Source organism: Aethalodelphis obliquidens, unplaced genomic scaffold (assembly GCF_003676395.1).
Source record: "Aethalodelphis obliquidens isolate GAN/ISIS:26980383/991018 unplaced genomic scaffold, ASM367639v1 scaffold21, whole genome shotgun sequence".
In the NCBI taxonomy this organism is placed as follows: Eukaryota; Metazoa; Chordata; class Mammalia; order Artiodactyla; family Delphinidae; genus Aethalodelphis; species Aethalodelphis obliquidens.
The window spans coordinates 16,376,056-16,393,455 of NW_020837965.1; the positions used below are offsets into that span (position 1 = coordinate 16,376,056).

General features: G+C 49.4%; 1 protein-coding gene across 2 annotated transcripts in view; it reads right to left on the reverse strand.

Annotated features, from left to right (window-relative positions):
- Window positions 1-781: 781 nt before the first annotated feature.
- The window catches only part of FBLN5 (fibulin 5), an 83,096-nt gene continuing 66,477 nt past the window's right edge, over window positions 782-17,400 (reverse strand). For both annotated transcript variants that reach the window (XM_027120362.1, XM_027120361.1), the window contains exons 8-11: window positions 14,456-14,578; window positions 13,279-13,405; window positions 9,484-9,679; window positions 782-1,759 (exon numbers count right to left, since the gene is read on the reverse strand). In XM_027120362.1, the coding sequence (XP_026976163.1) occupies window positions 1,598-1,759; window positions 9,484-9,679; window positions 13,279-13,405; window positions 14,456-14,578 (608 nt within the window). In that variant the 3' untranslated portion in view covers window positions 782-1,597. The remainder of the gene's footprint in view (window positions 1,760-9,483; window positions 9,680-13,278; window positions 13,406-14,455; window positions 14,579-17,400) is intronic.

Consider the following 17,400-nt stretch of genomic DNA (forward strand, 5'->3'; position numbering starts at 1 on the left):
TGCTGGCTTTCCAAATAAAGTTGCTATTCCTTGCCTCAATAATTAGTTGCTCAATTTATTGGCCTGTCGTGCAGCAAGCAATACGAGCTTGGACTCGGTAACAGGGTTGACTCCTGGGATGGGACGCAAAGGTAGCTGTCCCCACCTGTCCTCCCATCTGTGATTTGCACTGTTGACTCTCTTTGTCCCTGCCTGGGGTACCAAGATTGAAGGGAATTCAGGTCCCTGACCAGGAAAAGAAAAATGAACCCTACAAGTAAGAAAAGATGTTGAGGGCAAGGTGACCAGGGCTTGGGCCACATTTGTCTCCCTCTCTTTATGCAATGAGCTCTCAACTCCACCTACTTATTAAAGGTTTTAAGTTTCCCCATGCCTGGGCCCTACCTAAGACTGACTAAATCAGAATCTCTGGGGGTGAGGCCCAGGAAGTCAGGTTTTCTTCTAGAAAGCTCCACTGGTTATCTACTACGCAGTCAGGGATGAGGGCCACTGATTTAAAGTAACTTGATACATTCCTGCTCTGGAAAAGTACCTGGAAATAATCTACATCATGGGGGGTTGTTTGCTGTCTTCCAATTGAACGGAATAAGATTCAGGCTTCATGCTCTCCCTTCCCTCCTCCACCACCATTTCTCTCCCCACCCTCTCTCCTTATCATGTTGTTAACAATGATCTCACTCTCCAGAGAGCTTTTCAAGCCAGTACACAATAAACTAAAGAGAACAAGAACCAACCCCAAATGCTCAATCATCTACGATGTCAAAATGAACCAAACACAAGATCTCTTCAAATATTTAATCAGTTTGGAGACCTCTGCCTTCCAACCCAGTTGTGTAAAAATTCTAAAGGAAGCATGATGAAGGGGTCCTCAAAGAAAACGTTGGGCTAAAATGGAGAGGAGACTGGGTTTGGGAAGACAGAACATAACACGTGCCTTAAGGCCTTTTGAAGGAATTCTACCGTGGATTAAAAAAAAAAAATACTCAAATGAACAAGAAAGGATTAAACAGTTATACAGATTTAAGGACAACTAAAACTTCTTTTATGGCTGAAAATACCAGACATGGCTTTGAAATAGACTCTTTAAAAACCCTTAGATCCTGCTATGGTTTCTTTCCATAGCCTTCTCTGTACATGCAAGAAGCAAGCTAGCTACACCCAGCATCCCCAGGAGCATTTTGGGCCTTGGCAAAGAAGCAATCAGCAAGAGATAGAAAGAAGGCCTGGAGCAGGTGAGAGGAAGCGGTTCACAGTTTTTGAACGTGGACTCAGACCCCAGCCAACCTAATCTATTTTCTTTGAAAAATATGGAAATAAACTGAAGGCCTTGAAAAATCACCGTCAATCTCAGGTTAGGGTGCCAATGATAATGCTTTTTGATAACTGTGTCATAGCAACTGGGGAAGCATGTCCTTCAAAGTGACGGGACGGGGTTTATAATAATACAGGCGTGGTCAGGACTCGGGGCTGACTCCCCAGGAGACATTCGGCAGGAAGGGCATCACGTCTTTCTCGCTCTCATTCTCCCTCTGGTTCCTTCGCTTCTCCTGTCCCTTGGTGCTGTTGAGAGGCAGTGTCAGAGGCTCCAGCCCAGGGCTCAGAATGGGTACTGAGACACGTATATCCGCAGTCGGATCACGGAGCTGCCTCTGAAGTTGATGACGGTGTTGACAGTGATCATTTCCAAGTCCAGCTGTATTTCCCGGGGCCCTTTGATGGGGCGTGTCATCACCAGGGTGGCACTGATGGGGCCTGTTTGCTGTGGACGGAACCGGGGATACCAGTTAGAGAAAGTCTGACTGGCTTAAGGAACCAGGGTGAGCTTGACCCCAGAAGCTGTTGAACAACGGCAGAGAGGGTGAGGAAAGCTGTCCGTCAGGAGACGTGGCCTCTGGGACAGTCACCAAAGCGGAAGGCCAGGTGGTCTGGCCACAGCCGGCCTCTGTGGCCCCAATCGGGGCGCTCCTCTTTGCCCACTGCTGGCAGACAGCCATCCCTCGATGCCAGGCTCTTCCCCCGACTTCGTTCATGCTCCACCTGGCTTCTCCCTGCTGTCCCTTCAGGTCCCACCTGAAATATCACCTCCCCGGAGGAGCTTCTGTGCTTTCCCCCATCTAATTCAGGTCCCTCTGACCCTCTGCCAGTGCACCCTCTCCTCCGCCTAAGAAGGAAGGTGTTCGTTACCATGTGTCATAGTCCACGCTAGACTATGAACTCTGTAAGAGCAAGGACCGGGGGCAGGTTTTGCACCCCTGAACCCCCCAGCACCCAGCACGGTGTCTAGCATGTGGTTAAGTGTTCAGTGACTGTATCTCGAATGAAAGAATGAATAATTGTCCAAACTAACTACGTGACTCAGGGCTGTCGCTTCACTTCTCTGTGCCTCCTCTCTAAAATGAGGGTTTGTACCAGATCAGTAGTTCCCAAGTAAACAGCTCCAAAGCACCTGGGATACTTTTTAAACTAACAATTCCAGGGGCCGATTCTAGGATTTTCTGCTTCAGTGGATTTTTCGATGATGCCTGGAGAAGTGTGACCTGTTTACCAGCCTCCAGGTGGTTCTGAGCGTAGCCCCTGCTGGGGGTCCCGGCTGGACACTCCGCACTCACCTACAGCTTCACCACTCTGTGACACTCTCGCTGTGGTCCTGATAACTTCATGTGAGCTTTTTACCTCCTCTGAATCTTTTTCTGAAGCTTTCAAGGAGGTAAGGAGAGAGGACTGACATAACTGAGCTTCCGCCCTGTGTGAGGCGCTCTTCCGGCCACTTTTATGTATATGTGCTTATTTAATCCCCATAAAAGCTCTGAGAGTCCTGGCTACTCAAAGTGTGGTCCCTGGACCAGCATCATCGGCATCATCAGGGTGCTTATGAGAAATGCAGGATCTCAGGCCCCCCTAAGACCCACTGAGCCAGAATCTGGAGCTTAACACAATCTGCAGGTGATTCATGGGCCCATTAACAATTGAAAGGTGCTCATCTAAAAGCACAGGACCCAGGCTGGGGAACCTAACTGCCATACTAAAGGTATGTCTCATTATTTCTGTTTTTCACTGTTCCTTGTGAACTGAGGCTCCATGAGTTAGGTCATTGCTTAGGGTCACTCGATCAGTCAGGGGCAGAGACAAGGGATACCATTCCGGTGCTTTTGTCTGACTCCAAACCCCAGGCCTTTTTTACTGCACAACAATTATCAGAAAAGACTGATGCGTATTTTACTTCTTCCTAGCACTGCCCTGAAGGACAGATGCTTGGGGTCGGGGGTCAGTGTAACGGCCAGAGAGTGGGTCCCTGGAAAGGAAATAGCATAAGGGAACAGGACATGCTGGATAATCCCTTCCTACAAGCTGCAGAGCCCAATGCTGTGCTCAGAAACTGAAAGCAACAAGCTCTGCAAAATCAAGAAACTTGGCTTCTTTAAAGCCACACCAGGCATTTTATCTCCTTGAAGGGAGGGCTCCCCATAAAGTTCTGGACAGCCCCAAGAGCTGCCACAGGTAGGCCAAGGGCAGGGCAGGGCAGACAGGTGTCACCCAGGTAGTGGGACCTCCCCTGGGCTATCCGCAGCTTTACAGCCACGCCATTTCCTCTTGGCATCAGCTCCCTCCATTCCCGTCAGCATCCGCGCAATTGATACCCTCTCACGCAGAGTATCGCTAGCACTTCCTTGTCAACTCTTGCAAAACCTCGGAGCCCTGGGCCAGGACTTCAGAGGGTACAGCCAAACAGGGAAATGCCCAGGACATTTACATATACAAATACCTCACCAGCTTTCACTGTTTGCATGAACAAAGGCCAGGAGCTGAGGACCCTGAGCTGAGGGCGGGCCTCTGGAGGGAGAGCTGCAGAGGCTGGGACGGGGAATGGAACAGCTGGAAACTTCTCAGTTGTCCCTTTGGGCTGTCCTTGTAAATGTCTCCAGAGTGTGAGAGCATCGTTGCCTCTCCTATTTGGAAGTAATCTTAGAGCTCAGACAGTCTGATCCCCACCAGGGTCAGATCTACAGCAGCCTGAGAAAGGCCTGCCCACAAGCACTCAGAGGACTTAAGTGCCTGCCAAGACAGCTAAGGACCAACATCTCCACTCCTCACTGGGCTTTTAGGGCAGAGCCAGGCATTAATGAAATAGGCCTCCCAAGAGGCTCTCGTCATTGGTGGACTTGGTGGTCACTGGTACAAAGTGATGACGGTGACGGTGATGGTGGTTGATACTAGGCATTTGGTTATGACCTTGCATACATCCCTTATTTAATCCTCATAACCCTATAAAGTAAGTAGGTTAAGTACACTAGCACATGGTACTAGAGCATCTGACTCCAGAAATCAAGCTTCTAGCCACTAAGCTGTACGATAAGGTCTCAAGTGTCTCTCAATTTCCTGACGTCCCGTGGCACTCGCTCTAGTTGAGAATCACTCCTTTGCATTGTAAATGTTTGCCTGGTTGTTTTCCCCTCCCTACCACAGTGTGGATTCCTGGGGGCAGAGGCCACATCCTGTTTGTCCCTAAACTCTCAATGCCTGACTCAGAGCTGCACATGCAGCGGTGCTGAATTAACCTCCATGACAGAAGAAGGAGTGAGTGACTGAATGCCTGTGAAGCTGCCCGCATGGGAGTAGCTGTCTGGCGGTCTGTCTTCCGTGGCCCTGCTCCTACACACGCTCGGGTCTGTTCTGAGTCAACTCGCGGGATGGCACTGTCTGACATGGGGCAAGCAGCCAGGCCACAGCAAGTCAGCTTCCCTTGGCCCGGCCACGTGATCCCCGTGCACTTGGCCACAGCCTGTACCCTGTGACCGTGCTCCTTCTTCTGGCCCTACTTGTGTCCCTAAGTCACCTGGCCAAAGCCAATCACCAGTCCTCTGTCCAGGGCTCAGTGTGAGACAGATCGCCAACGGGGCTCACGAAAGGGACATGCGCCTGCATATGCACCTGTGCATTTGTGTGCACGTGTGCATACCTGTACCTATGCATACAAGCAAGTGTGTGTGCATGTGAGTGTGTGTGTGCATGAGAGTGTGTGTGCATGAGTGAGTGTGCATTTGGTGGGTGTAGCTGTGCATACCTGTGTGTGTGTGTGTGTGTGCACGCGTGTGCATGCATGTGTGGGTTTGTATGCATGTGGCTTGCCTGCTGTGTGAAAGGAAGCTCTTCCCAGGTGCTCGTAATACAGTCAGTGACTCTCAGGGTGGCAGAGCCTGAAGAGCCGTCAAGCCCCACCCCTCACAGGATGCTCCAGTCCCTTGAGCATCTCTGGCCTCTCCAGGGCCCAGCAGCCCACAAACTCTTAACAACAGTAGCAGCAGCAGCAGAAACGATGCTATCGATACAATCGTAACTAATGCTTATTGGACACTTTCTATTGTGATCAGATGTTAAGGTAGACTTTTCTTGTTACCTCAATCTCGGCTGAGACCCCAAAGCTAGGAAAGTAGGTGAAGATACCCTGCATCCTAAAGAGAAATGGGAGCATATGTACAGATACTGGTGGTAGACTGCCCGAGTTCGAATCCTGCTCTGGGGCTTCCTAGCTGTGAGATCTCCACAAGTTACTTCGCCTCCCTGTGCCTCAGTGCTCTCATCTGTAAAGTCGGGAAGGTCAAGCAGGCCCCAGAGTACAGGATTGTGGTGAAGATGAAAGGAGTGAGACATGAAAAGTCCTTGGAGTATGTCCGGCCCCGTACAGGATTTGCTGCCAGCGCTGTCTGTGTAGTTCCTGTTGCTGTTGTTATACGATAGAAGTGTATTAAACACACTTACCAGCCCCAAAATCAAGCAAGAGGGGCTTTCACTGCGGGTCCCTTGACATTAAAGGATGCAGAGAGCAGCATCAGATTTCCCCGGAGAAGTCTAGGGAAGAGAGCCCCAGAGCTGCCTTGCACCACGGGGAGGAGACGGGGCTGCAGGGGAGCGGCTGTTGGTGTCCTGAAGGCCCCGTGTAAGGTCTGCCCGCCAGCGTGAGGCAACACACACACACACACACACACACACACACACACACTTTCTGAGAGAGGTTTGCGGTGACAAGCAGCCAACTAGAGGCCCTCACCCACATCTGGGAATGGTCAGTGCAAAGTCCTCAGGGAAATCTCCAAAGAACCCACAAAGCATCCCATTAAAGCAAGAGCATTTGGGCTGTGCCCCAGAGAGAGGAAGAAGGCCTGCCTACAATGGCCCCATCCCTCCTAACCACTCCCCTTCCACCATCTGCATCCCCAAAACCCTGGAGGAGGAGCCAGGGCAGCACAGTCGGTGTGGGGAGGGGAAGAGGAAGGCAGTACAGAGGCCAAGCTGGCGGGTGGTGGGGGGGGGAAGGGGGAGGGGGGAGGGGGAGGGGTGCGGGGTGGAACTTTACACTGAAGGAGAGACTGGGTAGTTGAAGTTTCCACGTAAAGCAGCTGGTTTGATAAAAACAGCCGTTCTGTTCTCCAGGCACTGTGCTAAGTAGATGATCTCATCCAATCCTAAAGTAGATACTGTCATTATCCCCTCTTTACAGATGAGGAAACTGAGGCTCAGAGAAGTTAGGTAACCTGCCCAAGGTCATACGGTTGGTAAGTTATAGAACACAAACGAGGCAGGTCAGCCTGTCTCCAGAGCCGACATTGGAATGACTCCGTGGGGCCTCCTGAGGAGGGCACTGCAGCTTTGCACAGCTTGGAAAGGGAAAGCCCTGCTTCCTCCAACAGATTTCTGTCTTCCTGGCCCCATGCCCTGTGGCGTCACAGGGCCCCTGCACCGAGCCTGTTTTCTCTTCCCAGGGGCAGCCTTCGAGATCTTTCCAGCCAGGATCCACCTCCCCATCCCTAAGTTCCTTCAGCCATTCCCAGGGCAGGTCTATGTTCCCTCACCCGCTTCGTGTCCTGACAACCTCATCTGAATAAATACTAAAGAATTAGGGCCCTTCTCAATGTTCTCAGAGAGAGAGCAAACCACATACAGCTCAAAGTTTTGTGAGTTTCAAGGGTCCCCTAGTCGCTGTGACAATCCAGGCACTAGAGGAAGCTGCCAGGAAGGGGCCCTCCCACGTGTTCACTCCACCTGTAGAAGAAGACAATCTTCTTCCCACTCTTCCCCCCCCCCACACACACACACCATTGTGGTGTGGCTCTTACAAGTCAGCCTCACAGGGAACATTTGGGTCTAGGGAATTTTAGGAGGTGGTGACCTGGGAGTGAAATCTTGCCAAGACAAGGCCACTTCCTGCAGATCCTCTATTCTGCTGGGGGGTGGGGGGGTGGGTGGAAGGGTAACCGGAAGCAGGTAATGTGGGTGATGGTATTTTAAATCCCCAAGAGGGGCATCTCTGTGCCCTGTGATTGGGACCCACTGTGTCTGTACAAATGACAGAGGCCAGATTAGAGAATCCTAGGTGGGCTAGGCTTATGCTCGGGGGGGTGGGGGGGTGCGTCGGGGGGTGGAAAGCCCCCAGAGGCTCAGGCAGGTGGGCTGTGCTGGGTGGCTATGGCTTACGGGTTTGGAGAAAGGACTGACAGAGGCGCAGCTCATCTTTTTCATCTTGAGAAGTTCCTCTATCCTCAGCTCATTCCATCTTCTTCCAAAGCCCTTGACCTCACTACACTGATCTACAGAGGCTGGGTCCGCAGGTATGTTATCACACATGACCCAGCCCTGTTAGGGTCTTCCCAAAAACGTATTAGTGAGGAAACAGGCACGATACCAGCTCCTGGGGCCTTTTCTAATCTGTTTTAATCCTGCTTCTGAGACCTCTCTGTTTTCCGACAGTCCCAGCACCAGAGGCAAGGACTGGAAGATTCTGCCCCGGGGCTGGGGAGAGGGCAGGGAAAGATCTCAGATATGTGGTTCCCTCACAGGCCAGTGGGCTGTGTCCCATGGAAGTGTGTAAACTTCTGAGTCTAGCGCCCCACAGGGACCCTGGAAGACCACATACTGTATTCGTTAGTAATGCAGATTCCTAGGCTGAATCATGGCCCCCCAAAGTATCAGGTCTTAATCCCTGGAACCTGTAAATGTTATAAGGAAAAGGGATCTTTGCAGACATGATGAAGTTAAGGATCTGGTCACGGGGAGATTATCCTGGATTACCTGGATAGGCCCTCAACCCAGTCACTGTCAATTCTAAGAGACAGAGGGAGATTTGATACACACGGAAGAGGAGGAGGCTCTGTCACAATGTGACTAGGGATGCAGAGATTGGAGTGATGTGGTCACGAGCCAAGAAATGCTGGCAGTCACCAGAAACTGGAAGAGAGAAGGAATGGATTCTCCCCTGGAGCCTCCAGAGGGAGCATGGCCCTGCTGACATCTTGATTTCAGGGCAGTGAAAATGACTTCAGACTTTTGGCTTCCAGAATAAATTTCTGTTGTCTTAAGCCACCACGTTAATGGCAATCTGTTACAGCAGCCACTGGAAACTGACACACTACGCCTTAGCCCCCATCTTCTGAAATAGATTCTCTAGAAAGGACGCTCTGGAATTCCTTTTTTCAACAAGTACCCAAATTCACACTGAAATGTGAAAAACATCGCTCTAAGCCAGGGGGCTGTAAAGACAAGTGATCACCCCAGAGGTTGCAGGAGATGAAGCTCAATAATAGAAATGGTACAGTATTGGGTGTATGTAATTTACAAAGAAGCAAATCTATTTTAGGGTGTGTGCTCTAAATTTTTTTCCCGATATGGATAAGCTGGTGCTGCCCCATCGAACTTTCTATGATGACAGAATTATTCTATATCTGAGTTAATACAGCAGCCACATGTGGCTACTGAGCCCTTGAAATGTGGATAGTGCAACAGAAGAACCTAATTTTTAACTTTACTTCATTTTCATTAGTTTAAATTTAAAGAGCCACGCGGCCACTGTGTTGGACAGCGCAGGTTACAGCCCACTTCTGTGAGGAATGCCTTTAAGTTCACTGCCATGTATGTGCCACGAGGGCAGGGATTCAGGACTGTTTTGTTCACTAGAAGTCCTTCTAGTTCCTAGAAGGCCATAGTAGGTACTTGATGAGTATTTGTCAAATGAGTGGATGGAAAAAAATGGATATGTGAATTCTTCTCCCACAGGATTGCAGGAGGAATCTGAAGAAGAATATACATATGTAGATAGATACAGATATATCTATATAAATATAACTGAATCACTTTGCTGTACACCTGAAACTAACACGACATTGTAAATTAACTATACTACAATTTTTTTTTTAATGGTTAAAAAAAAGAAAAAAGAAGAATTGCAGGCGGAAAGAGACCTACAATTGCATCTTGGCCTGATTTCTCACTGCAGTTGAGGGTTCTGAGACTCACAGAGGAGAAGCAACTTTCACAAGACCACACAGAAAGTGAGAGGAGCCAGGACATTGGAGTCTCACATCCACTTCCCTCTCCTGCCTTTACACCTGCCCCTCCTGGCTGCACTCTGGCCTATTTCTAGAAGCATGTTCCAGGCTAGACAACAGAACACCTTGTTGAAGATGGTGACCATCACTCAGCACCCCTTCTTACCCGCATATAGAATTCTCTGCCTTCATTCCCAGACTTGATCTGGAAAATGTAATAAGCCCCAGGGTAGCGGGTTGTTGCTTGCATTTGGAAGATGTCAGCAGGAACAGAGCGTCCAGACACCACGTCCATATCCCGGTACAAGATGGTGAAGGGCTGGTCTCTGCAGCCAGGATTCTCAGCGGGACACATACAGCGGCTGTCGGAAAGGGAAATCATGTGAGAACTCAGGAAATCCTTTCCAGATGCTGGATGTGCCTACTTCCTCGCTTAAAACACTGAAAAGGAGGCCACCCCATTTTCACCATCCAAATGCTGTAACTAGAGGCTCTCTACTCCCGGCTCCGGTCTAAAAGCTCTCCAGCATGTAGGTGAGCTCCCTGTTTCCTAGAGAATGGCCTGTTCTGGCCAGTCAGCTATTCTTGCTACTAGAGCATAAACGTGAGATGTCTGGTTTTCAGAACACTGGGGACATCCTCTAATGCACTTCACATTTGTCACATATTTAGTCAGAAAAATGTACTGCACAGCCTTTCACTTCCCCAGCCATCCATACTCATTGAGAAATTTTAAAAGTGAGAAAGTACATTAGACTGACACGTCTTGAGTGGTCACTCTACATTTTCTATTGCACTTACCCCAGTCTGTGTGGAATATAATTCAATATTTTCTTTCTCTAAACAAGCACTCAGAATTCGCTGTGTATAAGATACAACATTAGGACATGACTTTAAGATGTTAGGACATTATTGCAACAATAAATAAGATCCTGATCTTAAATTCACTCTCTAACAGGTGAAATAAATCACAGACACAAATACTTCTAACACAAAGCATCTAATTTGAAACACTAGTAATAGCATTATCATAGTATGAAGTGGAGTCATTACCAAGGTATGCCTGTTATAGACACCCCTTGATTTATCCCTAAGCACCCCCGTCTCTCACCTCATCCCTGAGACTCCCCCTAGGGGGTCAGAGTGCAGAACAAGATAAGAACATCTGTTGATCTATGCCTTGGTGGCCAAAACCGGGAGTAAGCCTTGCTGTGCTTCTGTCACTTTCCCTAACTTCCAATCTATCTTCGAAACCTATCAGTTCTACTTCTAAAATGTAGTCCAAATCCAACCACTCCATCTCCACTGTCAGTGCACTGTCTCACTCACTGTCTCACCTGGACCTCTGTGACAGCCTCCTGTGATGGAGTAGAAGGTACTCCCACTCCAATCTGTTACGCCACAGGCAGAGTGCCCCTTGTGGAACGTAAGTCAGATTACGTCTCTATCCTGCTTCAAGGTTCTACGGTGGCACCCATCGCAACTTGGACAAAAACGAAACACCCATTTCAGCCTCTAAAACCTCGTGGGGTCTGGTCTCTGTCAGTTTCTCTACCCTCCTCTTGGGTCACTGTCCATGTCGTTCATGAGGCTGCCGTTTCTTCCGGTCCCTGAAGACATCAAGGTCACTCTTGTCTCATAGTCTTTGCACACACTGTTCCCTTTGCTCATCCACCCTCTGTTAACATCGACTCCCCTTTCCATTCCAGCCCAAGGGTCATTTCCTCAGAGGGGCTTTCGGATTATCCAGGCTAGACCAGGTCCAGCCTACTCTTTCATTTTGTAAATTTCTGTTCTTCCTGTTCACAGCCCCTGTTATCATCTATGATCATGGATTCATTATATGACCATTTGTTTACTGTCTTCTCCTCCACTAGCATAAGAGCAAACACCACAGCACCTGGGAGCAGATGTGGCACAGAACAGGAGCTCAACTAACCTTTCATAAGTGAATGTCTAGAAAGAATTTTTAAAGTTTTGTTTTTTAAGGCTCCATCAAAATATCCAAGTCAAAATGTCCCGGGTGCCAAAATGGTCGCATTAAAATGTCACGTGTCACACAGAAAAGAATTGTTTCCTAAAAGAAGCTTGAAGGAGGGAGAGATGGCTCCTAGCTGAAGAGGATCACAGACAGCTGGGAGGGGTGACACTGGAGCTCAGACCTGAAAGATGGGGCAAATCTGTCCGTGTGGCAATGGCAGGAATGCCTTGCATATGACAGAAAATGTGGGCATGGAAGCCAGAAGGCTGGACACTCTGCGGCATGGGTGAAGGTGAGAGCTGGTCCTGTTCAGGTTGGCGGGAGTGCAGGACACCTGAACGAGGAAATGAGCTGGATGCGGGTGGCTGGAGTGAAACTGGAATGGGGCCTGGAGACAGGGAGTCTCCCAGCGTTCTCAGTGGCTAGTTGGGGACCTTGCCAGTAACACCAGCTCAGTGCTGCAAGCTGCAGGTCAGGTCCCCACCACAGACAACAGTGGCCTGGAGAAACCCAGGGAGAACCAGGATGGGAGCTGAGGGCAGCCTGAAGCTCTGCTCTGCTGCAAAGTGCCCTGGAACCAGAAATCAAAGAACCCTATTCTAAAGGCTACTTAGAAGCACAGCTCTTAGCAACAAGTGAAGACGTCTCTAAGGGACCAGCCTGTCCCTGCTTTGTCCTCTTCTGTCCAGCTTTTGATCAGAGCAGGAAGCACAGCTGTGGATTTCTCTTAGAAACTGCATCCCTAGAGGGAATGAATGATAGGCATGTCCATTCATCCCTTTATCTCCAGTGGGAGGGCTGGGCGATGCTCAGGGCATTTGACTGGAAGAGAGAAGGGCAAAAAAGACATCCCTGCATGTGTGCATGTGAGTGTGTGTGTGTGTGTGTGTGTGTGCACACGCATGCACATGGGCTGAGGAGGAACTCAGATGGTTAAATAGGAGCTAAAGAGAAGGAAAAGGAATTCCTAATACACCAGGGGCAGAAAAACACTGTCCTAGGGCATTCACCTTGTAGAGGTTGTCTTCAATTTAGTTCTCTCCTCAACTCTAATATTTGCCATCTGGTGACTTTGTAAAATCACTATTGTGGGACTTCCCTGGTGGTGCAGTGGTTAAGAATCCGCCTGCCAATGCAGGTTTGATCCCTGGTCCAGGAAGATCCCACAGACCGCGGAGCAACTAAGCCCCTGTGCCACAACTACTGAGCCTGCGTTCTAGAGCCTGCGAGCCACAACTACTGAGCCCACGTGCCACAGCTACTGAGTTTGTGTGCTGCAACTACTGAAGCCCGCATGCCTAGAGCCTGTGTTCTGCAACAAGAGAAGCCACCGCAATGAGAAGCCCGCACACTGCCACTAGAGAAAGCCCACGCGCAGCAACAAAAACCCAACTCAACCAAAAATAAATAAATAAATTTTAAAAATCACTATTGTGACATCAAAAACTTGATTAGAGCAAGCTAGGTACCCTCGGTTATTGAGAACTCTCTATTGACCTCTCTAACCCCTCACTACTCCCAGCAAGGTCCAGGGAGACTGGAAGCATCCGTTTCACCTGGGGGCTTGTCTGCAAGGCTGAGTCTTGCATCACCCCAGGCCCACAGAATGAGAATCTGCCTGCTAACAAGATCCTGGGTGGTTCCTATGCACGTGACCTTTGAGAAGTCCAGCTCTAGAAGACTCTGTGTGTCCAGAACAAAGTCACTAGAGAGAAAAGGAGGTTCATGAACCCTGCCTCTCCTTTTGGTTAGCTTTCTAGAAAATCTTCATATAGCTCTGGCATGAGTGGGGGAGTGGTAGAGAACAGTGTGTGTGTGTGTGTGTGTGTGTGTGTGTGTGTGTGTGTGTGTGTTGTGTAGTAGGCAGTAGGCCAGGTCTCCCAATGTCCTGGAGGTACACTCTCCTTTACACCACACTGGCAGCCTTCTGAACCAGGCCCCTCACCATGTTCCCATTTCCCAGGGGAAGCCATGACTTACTTATCGCTGATCCGCAGATAAGGCTCCTCGCAGCGGATGGGGTCAATGCACTTGAAGCCCCCTTGCAAATTGTAGCAAGTCTGCTGCAGGATGCACGTGTGGTTTCTGTGCTCACACTCATTGATGTCTGAAATGCACGGTAGACAGGAGGATGGTCACAGGCCAGATGGGTGGGAATGGCGAGGGGGGCTGCCTGGGTCTTTCTATAGAGCTATGCTAGCCAATAAGGCAGCCACTGGCCACACGTGGTCACTGAGCCCTTGAAATGTGGCTAGTCCAAACCGAGATGTGCTGTTGAATGGAAACTATATACCAGATTTCGACGACTTAGTAAAACCAAAGAATGTAAAATACCTTATCAATAATTTTTATATTGAGTACATAGTGGAATGGTAATATTTTGGATATATTGCATAAATAAAATATGTTCTTAAAATTAATCTTGCCTGTTTCTTTTTACTGCTTTAATGTGACGAGGACATGTGACTGGGACATTTTAAATTACATATGTGGCTCACATTTGTAGCTCACAATATATTTCTACTGCCCGGCACTGTTGTGTGGAGAATTCTTGCTTAGTGTTTGGGTTAGGCAGGTTCAAGGAGCTGAAAATGAGTCTGTTGCTCAGCTACCAGCCTTCTGCACTTGCCCCAGTGAGTGGAGCATGGGAGGGAAATCATCTCAAACAGCCAATCTGGAGGAGACCCACCCCTTTCACAGACTGGGGTCCTGACCCTTGGAGGGACACAGCAGTTAGAGGTGAGAGGTATCCCCAGCATCCACTCTCTAGGAAGTCAGTAGAGAAAAGCTGACCAGGCTTCCCTGCAGGGGCCATGAGAAAACCTGCTCATGGACCAGGGCCAGGCCATAAGATGTCCTGGTCGGGTACGGAGCAGTCCCCAGAGGGGCCGCAGAGATCTGCCTGGGAAGGCACGACCAGCCACCTGTACCTCCAGAGTTCATTCCAGAAGCGAGAGTGGCCTTGTCCTTTCTGAGGCCAAAGGATGGATTGCAGGGCAGGAAGGCACTAACCCTGGCATCCTGCCCAGAGCCTGCCACTCTGGGAGTCACCAGCACCCACTCACACCCTCACCTCTGCCACCTTCCCCAGGTGAAGACATCCAGGTGACCCCCCCGAGCCAGCCCCACCTCACACCTCCCCTCTGAACAGCCTTACCCTGGCAGCTTCGGTTGTCATCCAGCAGAATGTACCCAGCTGGGCAGGAGCAGAAGTACGTGCCAGGCTGGTTCACACACTCATGTTGGCAGAGGAACTCAGAGAAGCTGCACTCGTCCATATCTGGGAGAGACAAGTTACACCTGCTATTTATAATCACAGACTACCCAGGGATGAGAGCTTAGTGCTATTTCAGCTTTATTTATTCCAGCTTCCACACTCTCCTGACACATAGGATAGCTTTACTGCCAAGAAGTTGCTAACTCACTACTTGAACACTTCTGGTGATGGGGAGCTCACTACCTATCAAGGCTGCCCATTGATATCTGGACAGCTCTAATTGTTAGAAAATTCTCTCCTACATGGAGCTGAAATCTGTCTCCATCAAGCTTCTAACACCCTTTGCCTCTGGCTCAGCTACGTCATCTACTCATCACTGGCTCATTTTTGCTGTACAGGTGAATCCACCCTCCACCTCTGGAGGGGAGATTTGTTTGCCTGCTGGAGTTTTCTGGGTGCAGAGCTCTTCCCCCAGATGTAAAAACATTCACTGGCCCCAGTCTTCTGAAAGGGCAACTTTACCAGGGCTAACTCCCCTCTAATCTCCTGCAAGTTGAGAAACAATATTATTCCTAAAATCGCAACTAAAAGGGACATCTCCAGAAGGCCAGGGGGTGTGAATTATATTAAAACTCCAGGGACTTCCCTGGTGGTCCAGTGGTTAAGACTTCGCCTTCCAATGCAGGGGGTAAGGGTTTGATCCCTGGTCGGGGAGCTAAGATCCCACATGCCTCCCGGCCAAAAAACCAAAACATAAAACAGAAGCAATATTGTAACAAATTCAATAAAGACTTTAGAAATGGTCCACATCAAAAAAGTCTTTTAGAAAAAGCAAACAGGGCTTCCCTGGTGGCGCAGTGGTTGAGAATCTGCCTGCCAATGCAGGGGACACGGGTTCAAGCCCTGGTCTGGGAAGATCCCACATGCCGCGGAACAACTAGGCCCGTGCGCCGCAACTGCTGAGCCTGCGCGTCTGGAGCATGTGCTCCGCAACAAGAGAGGCCGGGGTAGTGAGAGGACCATGCACCGCGATGAAGAGTGGCCCCCACTTGCCACAACTATCGAAAGCCCTCGCACAGAAACCAAGACTGAACACAGGCAAAAATAAATAAATAAACAAATGTGGGGTTTAAAAAAAAGAAAAAATTACATTAAAAAAAAAAAAAAAAAACCCAAACGAACAAAAACAACTTCATTGTGCCCAAAAACCTCCTTGAAAGAGAAAACTGCAGTGGCATGGGGTGGCCCTCCTGCCTCAGGTGATCCCTGGGACGTGGGACCTGGCGCTGGGCCAACTCTCCAGCCGCAGAGGTGGGGACGTGAAGGGGGAGCCATAGAACTTTTACACTGTGGCCGCTGATGCAGAAGCAGGCGTTCCAGAAAAGCCAACTCTTCATCACACACAGCGTTTGGCAACAGAGCCCCCATTTGAGCCTCATGCGATAAGTACGCCAAAGAAAACATGTTTTTCTTTCATTTGTTGTTTCCCGAAAACTTGCTTTCTCTGTTTTCCCCATGTGATGTGTCCTCGGATTGCTCTCTGGAATCACCCAGAGAGGGTGTCAGCGCACTGTGAGGCTCCTTCTCCACCATCTGATAATTCCAGGTGTTACATGCCTGACGTCTCTCACATTCGAGAGGGAAAAACTCCTTCCCTTTTCTCCCAGGGGCCTTTGGGCGACAGGTTATGAGCCAGCAGAATTGGGAGGCTGATTTGAAAATTTAAATGATAGGGAGGGTGGGAGGGAGACGCAAGAGGGAAGAGATATGGGGATATATGTATAGCTGATTCACTATGTTATAAAGCAGAAACTAACACAACACTGTAAAGCAATTATACTCCAATAAAGATGTTAAAAAAAAAACAAACTCACACTCAGTGAGTCAGATCTGCTCTGTCCTGCCCGCCTCCAGCTCCCCGGGAGCCTCAGAGAGTCTGGTCTTGGCCCCAGACAAACTAACAGAGTGTCCTGCTTATTTCCCTTAAACTTGTAGATTCCATTCATACCTTTAGTAGAAGCAGTGGTAAAAGCTGTCATTTCCTGAGAGCTCGCTGCGTACCAAGCCCTGGCTTAGATGCTTACATGCCTCATTTTATTTAATCCTCACCTCGGCCCTAGAAGGAGGTGCGATTACTAACCACACCTTACAGAGAGAAAATGGAGACTCACAGAACTTAGGTAACTTAACTAAATTTCCTGATACTGAGTAAGCAGGAAAGCTGGGATTTGAACCCAGCCAGCGGCCCTCCAGATCCTACACTCGTCAGCACAGCGCCATAATGTCTCCCTAAATGTAAGTCATGCTCAGGACTTGAAACTGGTGGATCTGGGGAGTCCTAGGGTTGGGAAATCCCCTGAGCGGGGCTAGCCCCGGTGCAGGTGGAGAGGGTAGCACCCACCTCCACCTAACAGACCCGCTCAGTTTATCTCGGTCAAAATCCCCAGACTTTACTAAGGGCTGTGGCTCCATCCTCCACTTGAAATACAAAAGCTGAAATACAAGGCTGGTTCTGGCAGAGAGCCCACATGAGGCCATTTTCACGCAATCACATGAGAACCCACCATGGTTTCCAGGGTCAGCTCACTTAGCAAATCTCTAAGGGACACGGCTAGGAAGGGTCTGGGGCTGCACGAGGGGCCCCACCAGCTGGGATAACACAGTGAAGGTAACAGTTCCTGGGGGCGAAACAAGCAGCACAGAAAGGCAGTAAGTAGGAGGGGACAGACAGCAAACTCCCTGAAAACATCCCTGCCTACTCTTGGGCCAGCCCTAAAGCCCGCAGTGGACAAGAAAGTGGGCATCGTGGTGAACGTGCAGAAGATGGCCATTTTGGTTAAAGTGAGTCAACTGAAAATCTTTGCCAAACCACCACGGATGGCTTC